We start from the raw sequence: 16,582 nt of genomic DNA, 5'->3' as shown, positions 1-16,582 counted from the left end.
AACATAACATTTTATTGTACCCGAAACACTTTAAGAAATTGCGAATTATGGGGGCCAAATTTAAATCATATTATATATAGTTCTTAAAAAAGAAAAGCAGAATTAAACGTAATTTTCAATCATTTTGATAAGGAAATATATGAGCGATTGTGTATTTTTAAATGATGTTTTTACTTTTAAAAGACCGTAAAAATATGTTCATGTGGTCATCTTTAGTTTTTGAGATATGGGGCCCTAAAAATACATTTTCTTTATAATTGGATTTCAAACATCGGGCTCGAAAACAACAAAGGCCCCTTGTCTGCATGGGGGCTAAAATTTTCAGTGTCATCTACTAGTGGTATGACACCATCACTGTCAAATATGGTTAAGTGGTCTTCTCTAGAATATGAGATTCGGATCCCCACTTATAGAACACTATTCAATCAATGAATATAATGGGGTTTTAAACATCGGGCCCTGAAACATCAAGGGCCCCTACCCTGAGGGCTGAAATTTTCAGAGTCATCTTCAAGTGGTAAACCACTGCCACTTTGAAAATATGGTGATATGGTCATCTCTAGTTTATGAGACATTGGACCCTAAAGAATATGCACTATAATTATTATAATAGGATTTTAAAAATCGGGCTCTGAAACATTGGAAACAAAATCTCTCTAAAACAGAAGTTTAGCCTGGATGAAATTTTCCCAAACAGACAGACAGTCTGATAGATTTATCAAAAATTCTTAAAACATTCTCGCTTAATACAATTTCAGAACACAAAATTATGCATATAAGTGTATAACTTGTAAAATCAAGTTTTTTTTCTTCAATTAATTACCTTAATTAAGTAATTCCATTACACCCATGTTCAATTTTCAGCATAGTCTATAAAAATAATAAATCGGCAAAACGAAACTTAACCTTGATAGATGAATGCAGTGATACATGCATGCAACCTGGGAGTGTAGAAACATTAATTTTAATCCTTACTGGATTTCCATCAATATTTTTTACAAAATCTGAAACAAAAACTTGAGGGAGAAACCCTACTATGGGGGAAAAGCTACTATATAGTAGCTTTTCCCCCCAGGGGGAAAGGCTACTATATAGTAGGTTTTCCGGGGGGAGAAGCTACTATGGGGGAAAAACTGCTATACAACACCGGCATTGAAAACAAGAAATATCAACGATATCTATACATTTGAAGATATAATACTATTGCTAGTTTTAAACAGATTGCAACAGGTTTACTACGTTTTGTTGTAGCTTCAGAGGTAATACATAATTATCTCCTAAAAGATCGGAAAGCTATTGTTCCATATACATAAAATCAACCCTTTGTTCTTTACTTGTCTCAGACATTTTCGTGAAAATGTTGACAGTTGATCGGCGCTTGGTTTCAACTCGCCTTCGAAGAACTATGAAGATTGAGGTCGTTGAGCAGAATTTCTCAGGCCAGTTAAGGGGAGTATGTGGCAATCTTGTACATTTAAGAAAAGGAATGTACACATTTTAGAACTGGTTTGTTTCTGTTCGAAACAGACCAAAACTGTTGCCAACAATGAATCAAAGTACTGAAAGCCAGGCTCTTTTGATGTGTCTTTATACATATTGTGTAGAAAAGACTGAATCTCTCTCTCTCTCTCTCTCTCTCTCTCTCTCTCTCTCTCATGCTTTTAAAATTACAACATAAATGTGCAAAATTCAAACTTTTTCTCAACAAATGGTTGTAGAGAGGACACTAATGAACCATCTTCTCATTTTTTCAGATATTTACTTCAAAAGGCTGCAGCTACGCAGTTCTACAGCTCTTCTGAGTGGTTAAAGAGGCGTAATTTTATTCTTGTATGCAGAACTTAAACAAAACAAAACAAAAAACATCCCCAAATAAAATTTAAAAAACAAAACAAAACTTCTGTAACTACTGTCAAAGTTTAACCCTATGACGTCACTACGTGAGGTATATATCGATATAGAGATCGAATTCTGAAGTAAATGAAGGAGCTTCAAAAGAAAGAAAACTCATTTTGCTGCAATAAGCAGCGAAACACAAGCCATTAAATCACTTTTGTCTCAGTTTGAAGTAACTGATAAATGAATACTAGTACTTGTATTATACAGGATATATATGTTGAGAACGGTAAAATGACATAAGCTATTGAAAAAACAACAGATCGTCAACGAAATATGGCATTTAAATGACCAAGAATTACCAGGCTACACGTGTTATTGGCTAGAGAGACTTCTGGTGTTTGTGATTATGATGCTGGATGTGACAAATGTTGCAGAAGTAAATTGTGACAGAAAAACAAATGAGAACCTGGTATGACCGATAACTCAGACAGGGATGTCAATGGAGAACAACGTCATAATTATGTATTTGTACATTTAATTTGTCAAATATTAAATAGCTGCAGCGTGTCGTTGCTTATTCCACACAGTGTCGTTATAATAGTAGTATTATAGTTTTCAGCTTTCATTTTTACTTTGGAAAGTAATGGATGGATTTAAAAGGGAAAGTTGGATTCGAACTCATGACTTACAGAATCGCACAGAAGGGAACGCTCTAACACATTGCTTTACGCTGTTATGTACCAATTCCGGGAGAGTTAAATAGATAATTCATACCTTTCAAAAAATATTTTAAAACGTATTTTTAAGATACGTATTTTTGAAACTTTTTCATACCGCCTTCAGATATCGTACGCAAAAAAGTGTTAAACACAGACAGAATTATACAGTAAAATAAATTTCCCGGTACTTATTTTGGATTTTGACAATGAATGAGGATAGGGACACCAAGATGCAATACTTCTGGAAGCCCATACAAAAACCGGTGTTCAATTACACTGGAGTCCTGCACTGCATAGCGTTCATAATTACCTATGGATGAAAAACCACACTGTGTTCGATTTAAATATAAATTCTGCGGTGTTTTGTTAAAGCGGTTAATGAACTGTTGGCTTTTTTCTTTGAACAAAGAAATGCCATCTTCGGCAGAAACGAATCTAGGGAGAGCAGTAATTGTGAAAGAAATGCTACTATTTGCAGACTTAGACGTCTACATTGTTTGTTGAACACTGGGAAAATCATCTGTGTTGTGTGCTTGATACGTGATTTATTAGTTTGGCAAACATAACAAACAAAGCCGGATTGACAATACTGAGAGAGAGAGAGAGAGAGAGAGAGAGAGAGAGAGAGAGAGAGAGAGATATGATTTAAAATGACGCTCACAGGATTGATTTATTATCAATTTTATTTCATGAGTTTGTAAAGTGAATAATTAAGTTAAAAAAATTGATTATTTTGGAAATTATCTAATCTGTTTAGTTTGTTTATACACACGTCGGACATGAAGTAATTTTTTTTCTTTTGGGCTCTGTGATTCTGCTTAAGTTTTTGTGAACAGAATTGCTGTGGTCTACTGGAATAATTAATAGCAAACACTGCATCCTACATTGTTCTTTGGAGCTGCAGAGGTTCATTATCTATTTACTGAAATATATTGTGAGCTCATTTAAATCATCAATGAATTATATGTTCTGAATATATCGCCATTACTAAGTGTAAGTTTGTGTAATGCATCCAGTTTTAAACCGGTTAACTTGCAGGCCACTTACATGATCAGCATGGTATCTCTTTACATTCTAATTACATGTAGCCAGACAACCGTCTAGAACCAATCTATCTATTTTCAGTATCTCGTTATCTTTCTCAACCAAGCTATCTATTTTAAGTATATGGTAATCCCAATCACTGCCCGAGCGTGTTAAAGTACACAGGACATGCTATAGATTTAGAGTGTTTGGTTTGCTTGTAGTGTCCTCATCAAAATATAAAACAACTTTGTAGGAATTGCAATGATTAAGTAATTCGTTAATATACTAAAAACTCGTTACTTGTTCAGATGAGATAACGAATTAATGAAAAAACACCTTTTAAAACACATATTAACATTAAGTATTCTTTTATCGTTCATCAACAAAGTACATATGTACAAATCGCTCTTGTAGAAGGATAACTACTTTTTGACGATATCGTCAATGTAAGTAACCTTTTCTAAACTTGCAGCATCCAAGCACATGTTTCGGTCTATGTTTGAGTTCATTGTTTGATTCTAGCAATATTACCTATTAGACCGAAGATGAAAATTGCTGAAAAATCATAACATAATCCTTACCGTTCTAGAAAATAATAATTGATCTATAGAGAAGTTAATTACTGTTAACAATACACGGCCGGAGCCGAGCATGCGTTGCTCCTCCGATGCTGCATTGATCAGCGGCGTTGAATTATCAAAGCTCTCGTATATAGACGGATTACTCTCCTATTGGTTTTGTAATGTGAAGCATGGATTCAGACAAGGTAGATGGCCATCTTTTTTAGCAGAGAATTTAACTCGAGTTTACATAATATCAGTGAGCAAATTTAAAATCAGATTACATTGTCTTGAGAATGCCTGTGAACGACTCACTGAACGATTCCCTGGGGGTCCCCCCTGTGATGCCCGAGCCCCCAATCTACATTCTGGTCCTGGCCAGTCTCTTCTACTCCCTGACCTTCATTGTGGGATTTTTCGGCAACATTTTCGTCATGACCATTGTGTTTGGTTTCAAGCGCATGCAGAGCCGTATGAACTTTTTCTTCGTGAACCTGTCTGTGACAGACATGCTTATTTTACTGGTGTGTATGCCTTCAGCAATGGTCGACCTGTTCGCCAAGGAAGTATGGTACTTTGGAGAGTTCATGTGTAAGTACATATTGCTATATAGATCACTCATGCAATATTAAGTAGAACCAGAGGGGCACGAGGGGAGGGGGGGGGGTGTCTAAACACATAGAGCTTGTATCATTCCTAATCCTATAGAATTAATTAACTATTCAGCATCCAGGTTGCGTAATAATTGAATAGTTCTATTTCTGACAATCTTCAAAAGCATCGATTGCTGGTAGAAATGCTTCATTTGACCACTTTCACAGGTGCATGCTAAACAAAAATAAAACAAACAAACAAACAAACAAACAAACAAAAAATAAAAAACGCACCAAGATCGATCTGTGAACAGAAGGGCAGAATTTGCATATAATGCTTTTTTTTTCGATGCATATTTTTTTCTAAAACAGACATTCAACCCTGCGACTTTCTGTAATTTTGAGATGGAATTGTATTTGCTTTTTACTCAATGGGTTTGCATTAAATTTAAAAATTAATATTTCGTTATTATGAATTCACATATCAGCATTACGTTATTATATAAATAGTGCCTGTTTGGGAGGGTAACAGTTGAAATTGACACCCCGAGAAAACTATTGTCAACCGACGCGAAGCGGAGGTTGACAATGGTTTTCGAGGGGTGTCAATTTCAACTGTTATCCTCTCAAACAGGCACTATTTATTTTATTATACTGAATGTCTTAATTTTAAAGAAAACTTTACTGCTTTTACATAGGAATAACGTGAATTCTACGCGCTTAATTTTCGCGCATGTAACAATTTGTAATGTTACCCGTTGCTAAGTGCGTTGCTAACGCTGAGGGTAATAGAACGGATTATGAACTGCGTCTAAACCAATCAGATTTCAGTATTTAACATGAAAGTATAACAAAATTATTTTGTTTTTATTTTCCCAGACTGAAATGTCACACTTTCATTGGTTAAAACATGACACGTGACTGCCTCTTATTTCTGTATAATTATGTACATTTGATGAGGATTAAATTAATATTCGGCAATATGGCCGTCATTTTCCGACGCTTCGCATATTCGTTTCGACATTTCATATTATTTATAACGGAAACCGCATGGTGTAAGTTCTTAAATTTTTTGGAGTAGATACACCTTGAAATTCTTTAAAATTAGAGTAGTTGCTCGACGACTATTGACGTCACATTGTAGTGTCTGAAACGGAATAAAATTGCAGCGTCGATGTTTGCTGAAAATTTCTGCAGAGGAAAGGGAAAAATGTTTAAAATTGAATAGCAACAAAACACTGTAAGTAAACATTGGTGTAGCGAAAATTTCAAAGAGAACTTAAAAGGTGAGATTGATAATTTTTAAGAATTTAAATGAGTTAATTAATTGGACGAGATGTAAGACAATTTGTACATGGGTTTGCGTAGATCATCGTTTTTGTGAATGAATGGTTCACTTGATAGTCCTCGTGAAAACAAAATACTTGCTAGGTTTGACTGACTGACTACAGTACAGGAATATATGCTCATATAAATATTAGTGATTGGGTGTTGAAGACACTTTTAACAGAAGTGACTAAAATGTAACTGCTTTCAAAATCTTCCAAGCATTATTGGTGCGTACGAAGGCTATAGACTTATACATATTACAATTCATTACAAATTATCAATAGGACAACCTAGATGTGTTTTTTGATCGACAGAGCCTACAATATAGCCGGTATTGTACGTGTATGTTTTATTACACAGGCTTGTTGACTGAACCCCCCCCCCCCCGGACCGAATTTTAACCCATGGGATTTTATTTTAAAAACAGTCCCCTCTGCACATAAAAAAGAGATATGCAGGGGGGGGGGGTGTAAAATAGTTTGGTAGCTTTTTTATTTATTCACTTGGATATATTTTGTAACAGTGTTAATAGATTATTTTAGTAATAGGGGAGTAAATCGCATGGAATATTCTGTAAAATTCGGTCGGGGGGGGGGGGGGGGGGGGGTGGGGGGTCCAGTCAACAAGCACCTGTGGTGTTATTGCAGCTTTTATCCACACAAAAGACCAGTTTTTAGATATCCTGCGTTAACGAAGCATTGGCACATTTTGCTGATAGATCGTTCAATGTAAACAGTTCGGCCTCAGTGGAATGTCCCTTGATGATTCTTTGTAGTTTTGGAAGAAAACCTCGACGTTCTTAAATATGGCGTTTGCCTGACACTCTAATGAAAAAAACATTAGCAGAACTCACTATACAAATGGTCGACGTAAATTCAAAATGTCGCCGATATAATGGTTTTAATTTACACAAAAGACCAAGTTTTAGACATCGTTGAGCCGATGAATAGTTAGAATTGACGTTGTGTGCAATGATTGTTCTAAATGAACTTTCGAGTCTCAGAAGATGGTTCCGTGGTGATGCTCTGTTACAACTAAAAAAACCCAAAAACAAACAAACAATAAAACCTCGAAGTTTTAAAGAAGAATCAAATATAATTTGCAAATTCTTTCCTCGGTGTTTGTACAGCTGTATAATACATGCAGTACAGTAGTATACATGTACATGTAGAAAATTGACGCTTTGTTGCATTGTTCTTAAACGGTCTACTCAGTCAAGTAGCACATTGCTGCAGTGAACAAATACGGTCATCATGAAGATTGGACTATTTTCAAAGTTATTATAGCATATTTGCTTTTATCTATTTATGTACAACATTGTGTTTCATGAATGACCATCATACGCCGCCTTTTAGTCAGAAAAAAGGCCTTTTTCATCCAGTTACATTTAAACAAATGACAGACTTCACATCAAATATTACATATGAAGGATATTTTCATTTGAAAAAGTGACAAATAATATTTATTTATTATTTTTTTTTATAAAAAAGCAAAGAGAATACAGAAAGTCAATTAAGGAGAAAAATCAAAATCGTGTGGCATAAAGAAAGTTATATAATAGTTAAATACAATCGATAACTTAATCTTACAGTGGTTTAAATGCATGTAGGTGCATGTATATTATTGGTCTCAATAAAAAACAGTTAATGACAAGAAAAAGCAAATTAAATTATATTGCACTCACGCAAATACAACAACAATGCTAAGTGTTATTGCAGTTCTGGAAATGGGTTTTACATTGTAGAAAAAATATACCAGATAACGTTGTTTGTCAGATCTGATGCGTAACTCTATGGGCAATTTGTGGAGAAGAGCAATAATGACTTGCGTTCTCGCGTAAGTGAAATATTATCTCAAGGAAATAGCACACCCCCTCCAATGGACATTGAAATGTGAGTCACGTTCATGCGCGGATCCAGGAAACTATCACACGGTTCTGAGAGGGCACCTTGAAGAAAAGGCCATCACTAAGAGAATATTTCCTGACACTATTTGTCAAAGATCTGAGTGTTATGGGTCCATAATTGTTAGTCAGTACATCTAGACGTTAGATCATAAGTGAAGCATGAGATCTCGCCAATAGTACGATTGATCTCGGAGTAACTGTGCATATACGAACTAATTTCACTGTTCGCTGCTTTAATTCTCATTTATCTAAAACTAATTTGGAGACAGCAAAAATTTAAAATCCAAACGATAATTTTGTTGAAACATTCTTCATATTCTTCCTGCATTATGGTGATTTTAAAAAATGTCAAAATAATGAACAGTGTAAATATGTAAATAAAAATTCCTTGTCATTGATTGTTGATTTCTCAGCAGACGTTCACATAATGTAACTCTATATGAATTCAAAGTCATCGTGATGCTGTGCAAGTAATTAAGGATTAGAGCATGCGTTTGCATTACAATTTCATCTTTCTATGAAGCTCCAAGTGCCGGTGGTTAAAATCCATTTGAATAGGAAGTGACTTAATGTATTAGAGCTAGCCCTTATATACCAGGACAGGAATGGAAGGAAGCGAATTCTCTTGCTCCGCTACATTTTGATATAAAAATCTAACCATCATTTCACTTTTCATTAACCGTTGTCTCTTGATTCCTTATAGAAGTCTCTATTTGGCTTCAGTGAGGATCAGTGGATATATAATTTCACCTGCGATAGGACATGTAGTCACAATAAATAATACCATTGTGATGTGTGATGATAATTGTTATCACTCAAGTAGTATATCAACGTTGTTTTAAAATTGAAATGACATTGTGAAAATGTCTATTTTCTGTTATGACGTTGATTTATCGTGATCAAATCTTTCATATGGGATTTGATCACGTGACCAACCCGTATTCATATCCCGATATACATCCAAAAATGATACCTTATTTCTTAAAAGCTTGCAACACTTGTATAAACTGTTTTGATGACGTCACAATCCCTGCGCTAAAAACGGTATCAATCCGCATGATTTAAATATTGTAAACCTTATTGTTATCTATAAGTAAAATTTTAAACAAACAACGTTTCAAACACAATGGGGGTCAATTTCAAAAGTCACACGAAGAGAAAAGTCCCATCAGAATTGCGTTTGTCTTCTATTTGCGTGTAGAAAAACAGAGCGATGCAGTGGCGTCGGAAGCAAATTGACTCAATATTTCCATCTTTTCAAGGTAGATTTAGGAACAATTATCTTTGCTGCGAGAAAAAGAAGTGAGTGGGGGGGGGGGCTGGGGGTGGGCTGAACCCTCTGTGATGCTATGTGCCTAATGGTTAGATCTAACTTTGCAAAAAAAGTGGTACCCTCTGTGATGCTATGTGCCTAATGGTTAGATCTAACTTTGCAAAAAAAGTGGTGGGCTAAGCCCCCTTGCACCCCTCCCCCCCCCCACCCGGGTTCCGACGCCTATGCGATGCTTTCTAACGCTTTATAAAGCAAATTTATCTCAATTTTTGTTCTTAAATTATTTAAGTGAATTAAATTATTAGGAATTAATTTAAAGGCTACATGATTTACTCGCACATAATATACTGGGTTAGAAAAGGTTTTTTTTTTTAAACCGTGAAGTGTAAACTGTCCAACCCAGTTTATACTCGTATAAATTCTGTTACATGTAAATTTATTTTATCTATAATATTATCTTGATGACGTCACAATCGCTAGCACTTAATATGTATTAATCTATTTGCATGACGCTGGATGAAAATTTTGCACATTTCATTGTTATTTAAGAAGTAAATTTGTCTCGATTTCTGTCTTTGATGATAGAGAATTGCGGTTTATAAATCGTAAACTCCAACCCAGTGTATACTCGTATAAATTCTGTACCTATTGAAGTTTTTCCTATAATTAAAGTGCAACAAAATATTTTAGGTAATCTTACGCCAAAAATGTATTTTATTATAGACATCATATTATACCAAATATAATATAAATGGAATCTTTGATCAAACCTTGTTTGTCCAAAACATTTATGTAAAAGAATAGTAATCTTTGAAAGATTTTGTTGACCTCTGCAGAAAGATTTGTAAGTTTACAATGGATGTATTTTGATTTTAATTAGCACTACAATCGATTGTCTAATCATACCATATACTGGGAATGCAACAAGATGGAAGAAATGAAAGTTATTCGTGTGAAGGATCTTTTTTTTTATCAATTGCTTGTAAGACTTATTAATCTCTCAGGCTAGTTTCTAATTCAAGCCAAGGACGCATCTGCTAGAAATGTCGTATAGAAAACGTGACACATAAACAAAGGGATTGAACAAATCTTCAGTCGGCTGAAAATGGGATGATCACACACGCAATCACCAGAACTAATTGAAAAGGCCAAAAGACTTGTCACGTGCCGTAATCTGCGCGTTCTTACACCACGCGGTGGTCAGATGCGCTATGTATACATATATTATTCATTTTAACAAACTAATCAAAAAAATATTTAAAGGATTAATAATCATTTCTTGATATATTATTAATCATGAAATCATTTTTCTACATAATATGAGTGATCACAAGTTGATGTCAATATGCGTATTGAATGGAACGCTGGATGTCGAGGAAAGCAAGGAACCTTCATCCCCAACGACTCTCGACATGAACACTATATCAAATAATTCAAAATCCACTCAAAAAGTAATCAATAAAAATCCGATATGATAATCTCGTGTGTTCCTCTTATGAATTTTCTGTAAAATTATATAGAATATAGAAGTTCTGTTTCATTTTTTAATGACTGGAAATGGGAATTATATAAAACCTCCTGATCTTGTATAGAATATTCGAGTTGACAAGTCGAAAAGAATAATGCTCATAATGCACCCCAAAATCAATAATTACTACATGTATATACGGTATTTCAACTAAGAAATTTTGGAAATTCATACTTTTGAATGAACATCATTTGAAAGCTTTAATAGATATATCGATTAATTAAGCAAAATGTGAATCGCGGATATCTCGGGACAGAGTATAACAGAGTCGATCTTCACAAAATCTCATTTTCACCTATCAAATAGTGTTTGATAAATCTTAGCTGCACCCCTGTTGTTTTATAGAGTCTTGCGGTTGTTTAATTCTAAACGTTTTATCCCTCCCTGCCCCCCCCCCCCCCCCCGAGGTTTGAGCAAATATTTCGACGCTGCCATTTTATTCTTCTCCATACACTACTGGCGTGCGACCAGTTCTCGCCAAGTACTATTTCTCGCCAGTATATTGTGACATCATTTTTCGTATATAATTTTCTTTTAGAATCTGGTTAGGGAACGGGTGAGATCAAAACCGGTAGTGACGTTGTGCATGCGCAAAAATTGTAAACATCCCGAAACTATATGCTTAATTTCCATGCCTAAAGTGGATATTCACATGTATATGTATCACTATCGTGTAATTATGTAAGAAAATTATAAATCATAACATGTTAAACTTCCCCTTGTAAATAACAGTTATAAACACGTGCTGCAACGCTTACATTTAGAAGAACATAGAGTGAGGCATTTGAAAGCGCCTCCATCTTCAACGTCTAAGTTTTTTAGCGCATGCGCAAAATCTGTTCCATGTTTACAATTTTTGCGGAAGCGCAACGTCACTACCGGTTTTGATCTCACCCGTCCCTTAACTGCATTCATAATTTTATGTGTTGATAAAATGACGTCACAATGTTCTGGCGAGAAATAGTAGCCTAGTACCCGAGGCCTTCCGAGTGCAAGCACGAAGCTTCCTGCTTGCACTCGGAAGGCCTCTGGTACTAGACTAGCGAGAAATGGATACTCGGCGAGAACTGGTCGCACACCGGTACAATATGACGTCATTTCAAAGGGCAGCTACTCTAGTTTAAAACTTATTTTCAAAGGGCAACTACATTGTACTCCAAATATTTTAAGAACTTATGAAATGCGATTTTTGTATTTAATATTATAAAATGTCGAGATGAGGCGAAGCATCGGCTATATTGTTGAATATAAATCTTAATCAGGCACACATAGAAATATACCCGGCAGTCACGTGTCATGTTTACACCAATGAAAGTGTGACATATTTCAGTCCGAGTGAAAACAAATGTATTTGATCGGACGCAGTGATTAACCCATGCATCAAATCTGAATGTGTTTTAACGTTCAACCACGTGCAAGAAAAGTGAATGTGTAAATAGGTAGTATAAATCTTCCGAAATCTTAAACAAATGTGTTGGAATAACCACTTCTGGTTATTTGTAAGTTCGTCGATTTTGAAACTTTTACATATTTGCTGAACATACTAGGCGCAGTCACCTTTGTTTTTCTCGATTGCCAAACTATGCTTGATACACGAAAATGATGCAACAGAAGCTAATGAGATTTCAGTGTCCTCTTGTGAGCGCTTCGCTTACTTAATCCGTCATTTGTAAGTTCGTCGATTTTGAAACTTTTACATATTTGTTGAACATACTAGGCGCAGTCACTTTTGTTTTTCTCGATTGCCAAACTATGCTAGATACATGTATACGAAAATGATGCAACAAAAACTAGAAAGATTTCATTGTCCTCTTGTGAGCACTTCGCTTACTAAATCCATCATGAGTTGGAGAAGAGAGGAGCGGATTGTAAACCAATGGGTAATATATAGCTTTAATATATAGCTCAAAAGTTTGCGATTAGATAAACACAAGTAGAATAAAAATGTATCAGAATGCTTTATCTTGGTTTACAAAGAATATGGGGGAATAAGATGGCGCCAGAGTTGGGGTCAATTACTTTGAAAGATAATTAATTACTTTCAAATACATTGACAATTTTATCAATTACTTGCAATTACAATTACATTGATTTTTTAAAATGTAATTAATTACTCTCAATTACTTTGATAAATGTAATTAATTACATTTCAAATACATTAGTTTTATTTTTTTAAATCTTGAGAACATATACATATATTAACGACATTAAGATATACAGGGCTATATGTACGGTTATTTTTTTAAAGGTTGTATAGTTCAGTTCAGATCAGATTTCTTGAAAATTTTCTTAAACATTAAATTCATTAAGTACCATTGAGTTCATTTTTGGTTCTGAATAATATTTTCTCTATAGTGAATTAATTTTTATTCACATATCAAAACTATGTTTATTGAGAAAGTACAACTTTTGGCAGTACAGCATATTCGTATATAAATAATAATTGCTATAATTCACAAGAATGAGATATTTTGATTCCCTTGAGTCTAAAATCCGTTCAGTTCAGTCTAAAATCAATTGGGGTTCTTGGGTATTGGAGGAGTTCACACCTCCACAAAATTAGATCTTTACCTAATGCTCTGGGCAGTGTGTCATACTGTATAAACATACGAAACATTATGGGACATTTAATTATTGTATAAACAAAAGTCCATGCCAAACATGTATAAAATCTATTTATCATTATAAGACACCTTTATTATATCTTAAACTTGGAGAAAAGTAATTGAGATGTAATTGAAAAGTAATTGAAAATGCACAATAATTTTGGAATGTATTTAAATACATTCAATTACTTGTAATTGAAGACAGACTCAATTACCAATTACTTTCAATTACTTTGAAAAATGTAATTAATTACACTCAATTACAAATACTTTTTTCAATTACCCCATCCCTGGATGGCGCAATTGCCCATTCGGTTTAGTAGTTTTTTAAATTTAAATTTATTTTTCCCCAATTAAAGCTATTCAAATATATTATATTAAAACTTTGCAAAAGCAAAATTTCTAACTATAGTCAGTTTTTGATATATTTAACAATAAATAAGAAAAAAAAATTGTCGGAAATTTTGGTGGTATCGAACCCGTAACATAAAAACCATAGATATATAAGGTTAGCTTTTGCCAGGTATTCTAACCACTGAGCCATTTCGGACACAACAAAATGGGCTTTTTAAATATTATGTGTGACTAAGGTCACGAACTACCGGACTTATATTATTTTTTTCGAAACGTTCAGTTGTTGGGATACAAAATGATATTTTTAATGTATAGTGGGTCATCCCTCCACGTTTTTATTGATTGAAATCGGTTTGTTTTCCAATAGACCTTAATTATACTATGAGAAAAATATGGAGCACAGACCCACTCTATAAAAGAAATGCCTTGAAGTTCTAAAAAATGAGAGTATTTGTATACGCCTGTTTGAGTCAACATATTTCAAGTATTGAACATACCTATAGGTTAAAAATCAATGATTCGTTTAATATATATTGTTTTAAATGATTAAAAAAAAACCATCAGATTTATTGATACTTTAATTTTTCAGTAGCCTGTCCGATCGCGTATGGGCATTTTACACGCCTTATCCAATTTTCTAAGTTTGCATGGTCGATGAATTTCACTACCTCTTTTAATGTAACATATTATCTTCGATTCAAAAAGATTTTTGCCAGAAAATATTGTGTTCAACCAAATACTCTAAAGTTCTGTAATTTATTGTCGAATACCATCTCTGTAATTCAAGAAAACTTTGTATTTTCAGAACTAAACTTTGTGAGATTGTCTATTCCCCGCAAGCACAATGATCCAGACTGTTTGTACATGTTAATAATTATCGAAATGTTTATGCGACTTGTACCTATGGTTTAAAGAGAATAAATGAATTGAATTGAGGGCTACTTTTACAGTACATTTTATGTTAATTATACAGGCGAGCAAGATTGTCAACTTATCACATCCATTATCATAAATACATGTAGCAGTTAACTAAAATTAAGTGTTTACATTTACAGTTTGAATATTTCAAACCTTCCGTTTTCAAGAAGGCAAGAGTAGTTTGAGATAGCCAAGACCATACATGTAAATCCCCGTATAGTTTGAAATTATGTTATGTCAAGCTTAATATATATTTAAACATTTTTCAGGTAAAATGGTTCATTACACAGAAAACGTGGTCACCCTGGCTTCTGTGATGACGATACTGTCGATAACTACAGACCGCTACAGGGGGATATGTTACCCCATGATGTCCAAGGGCCACTGGACCAATGTCCGTGTTTCGGTGGCTGTTTCCGTCATCTGGACCTTAGCCGTTCTCTCTAGTCTGCCAACCTTCTTTTTCCCCTTGTTCAAAGACTCTACGTGGTTAGACGGTACTTCAGTTAAAGTCTGCAGAATTCCTATTGACAGGCAATGGAAAGTGGGGTATCTACTGAGTGTTTTCACCTTTTTCTTCGTCATTCCGTTTTTTCTCCTTTCCGGTCTGATTATTTGTATGGGCCGTGGATTACTTTGGCACCGCGATCTGCAGGAAGGAAGGGCGGACAAAGAAGCCAGGTACACTCTACAAAAAAGACGCCGGGTCGTCTTTATGCTTACTCTTGTTGTGGTAGCCTTCTTTCTGTGTCTCCTGCCGCAAAGAATTGTGGGACTGTGGATTATTTACACGGGGCGGAGTAATCTAGAGTCTCTTGGCCTGGAGGGTTACCTCAATCTGGTCACGTTCACACGGGTCATGGTGTACATCAACAGTGCTCTGAACCCCGTCATCTATAACTGTATGTCGACCAAGTTCAGAGGAGCTGTCAAAGACCTGTTTCACAGAAGAAGCCGGTATGACCGAATATGTCGGACACAAATTCTAACACTTACCGCTATCCCGTCTACGGCCTCATACTGAGGTCTGTAGTCAATGAACGTAACAACTAGAACTTTGGTGTTTCTAGGCCATGTATTTTATAGATGTACTCATGTGTATAATATCATTTAAATGATAATAAACATTAAGGCGGCAAGTATTGTTTCTGAATAATAATATTGAGTTTTACCGATTAGCGTTTAGTGGGTTAAAGCTCACCTTACCTGAAAGCTAAAGTGAGCGTTTTTGATTACATTTTGTCGGTAGTCCGTCTGTCTGTCCGTCTGTCCGTAATTGTTTTACATTTTCAACATCTTCTTCAAAATAACAGGACTGTTTCAACCAAACTTGGCACAACACATCCTTACACCAAGGTAATTCAAAGTTGTAAAAATTAGGATCACTCCTTTTATGGAGATAATGAAGAATGATTGAAAATTTTTGAGAAATTTTCAAAAATCTTTTTCTTAATAACCATTTGGCCAGGAAGTCTCAAACTTACTACTCCTTCGGTAGGGTTAATTCAGATTTGTTCCAACCAATGTCCCCGGATGTAGTGGGTCCACAATGGGGGTTTGAATTTTTACATAGGAATCTAGAAAAATCTTTAAAAATCTTGTTTTCAGGGACCAATTTGCCAGAAAAGCTGAAACTTGTGTGGAAGCATCCTCATGTAAGGTTGATTCAAGTTTGTTCAAATCATGATCTCCGGGGGTAGGATGGGGTCACAACGGGGGATGGGGGTACAAAATATATAAAGAAAAATCTTTTTAAAAAATATTTGCTTAGAAAAGCTGTAACTTTAGAAAAAGCAATCTTAGATAATGCACAAATCAAAATCTTCAAGAGTACGTTGGGGCCATATCAAGGATCCAATTGTACAAAGGAAAACAATAATTATTTAATTTTTAACAAAAAATGAAATGAAATAATATTTGGTTTTACTTAT

General features: G+C 34.7%; 1 protein-coding gene across 1 annotated transcript; it reads left to right on the top strand.

Annotated features, from left to right (window-relative positions):
* Nucleotides 1-4,248: 4,248 nt before the first annotated feature.
* LOC105346328 (growth hormone secretagogue receptor type 1) lies at nucleotides 4,249-15,793 on the top strand. The gene is made up of 2 exons (XM_011454853.4): nucleotides 4,249-4,735; nucleotides 14,921-15,793. The coding sequence occupies exons 1-2, from the start codon at nucleotides 4,441-4,443 to the stop codon at nucleotides 15,673-15,675; spliced, it is 1,050 nt and encodes a 349-aa protein (XP_011453155.3). The 5' UTR covers nucleotides 4,249-4,440; the 3' UTR covers nucleotides 15,676-15,793.
* The last annotated feature ends 789 nt before the right edge of the window (nucleotides 15,794-16,582 follow it).

Source organism: Magallana gigas, chromosome 2 (assembly GCF_963853765.1).
Source record: "Magallana gigas chromosome 2, xbMagGiga1.1, whole genome shotgun sequence".
NCBI classification, from domain to species: Eukaryota; Metazoa; Mollusca; class Bivalvia; order Ostreida; family Ostreidae; genus Magallana; species Magallana gigas.
This window is presented reverse-complemented; position numbering and strand designations above follow the sequence as displayed.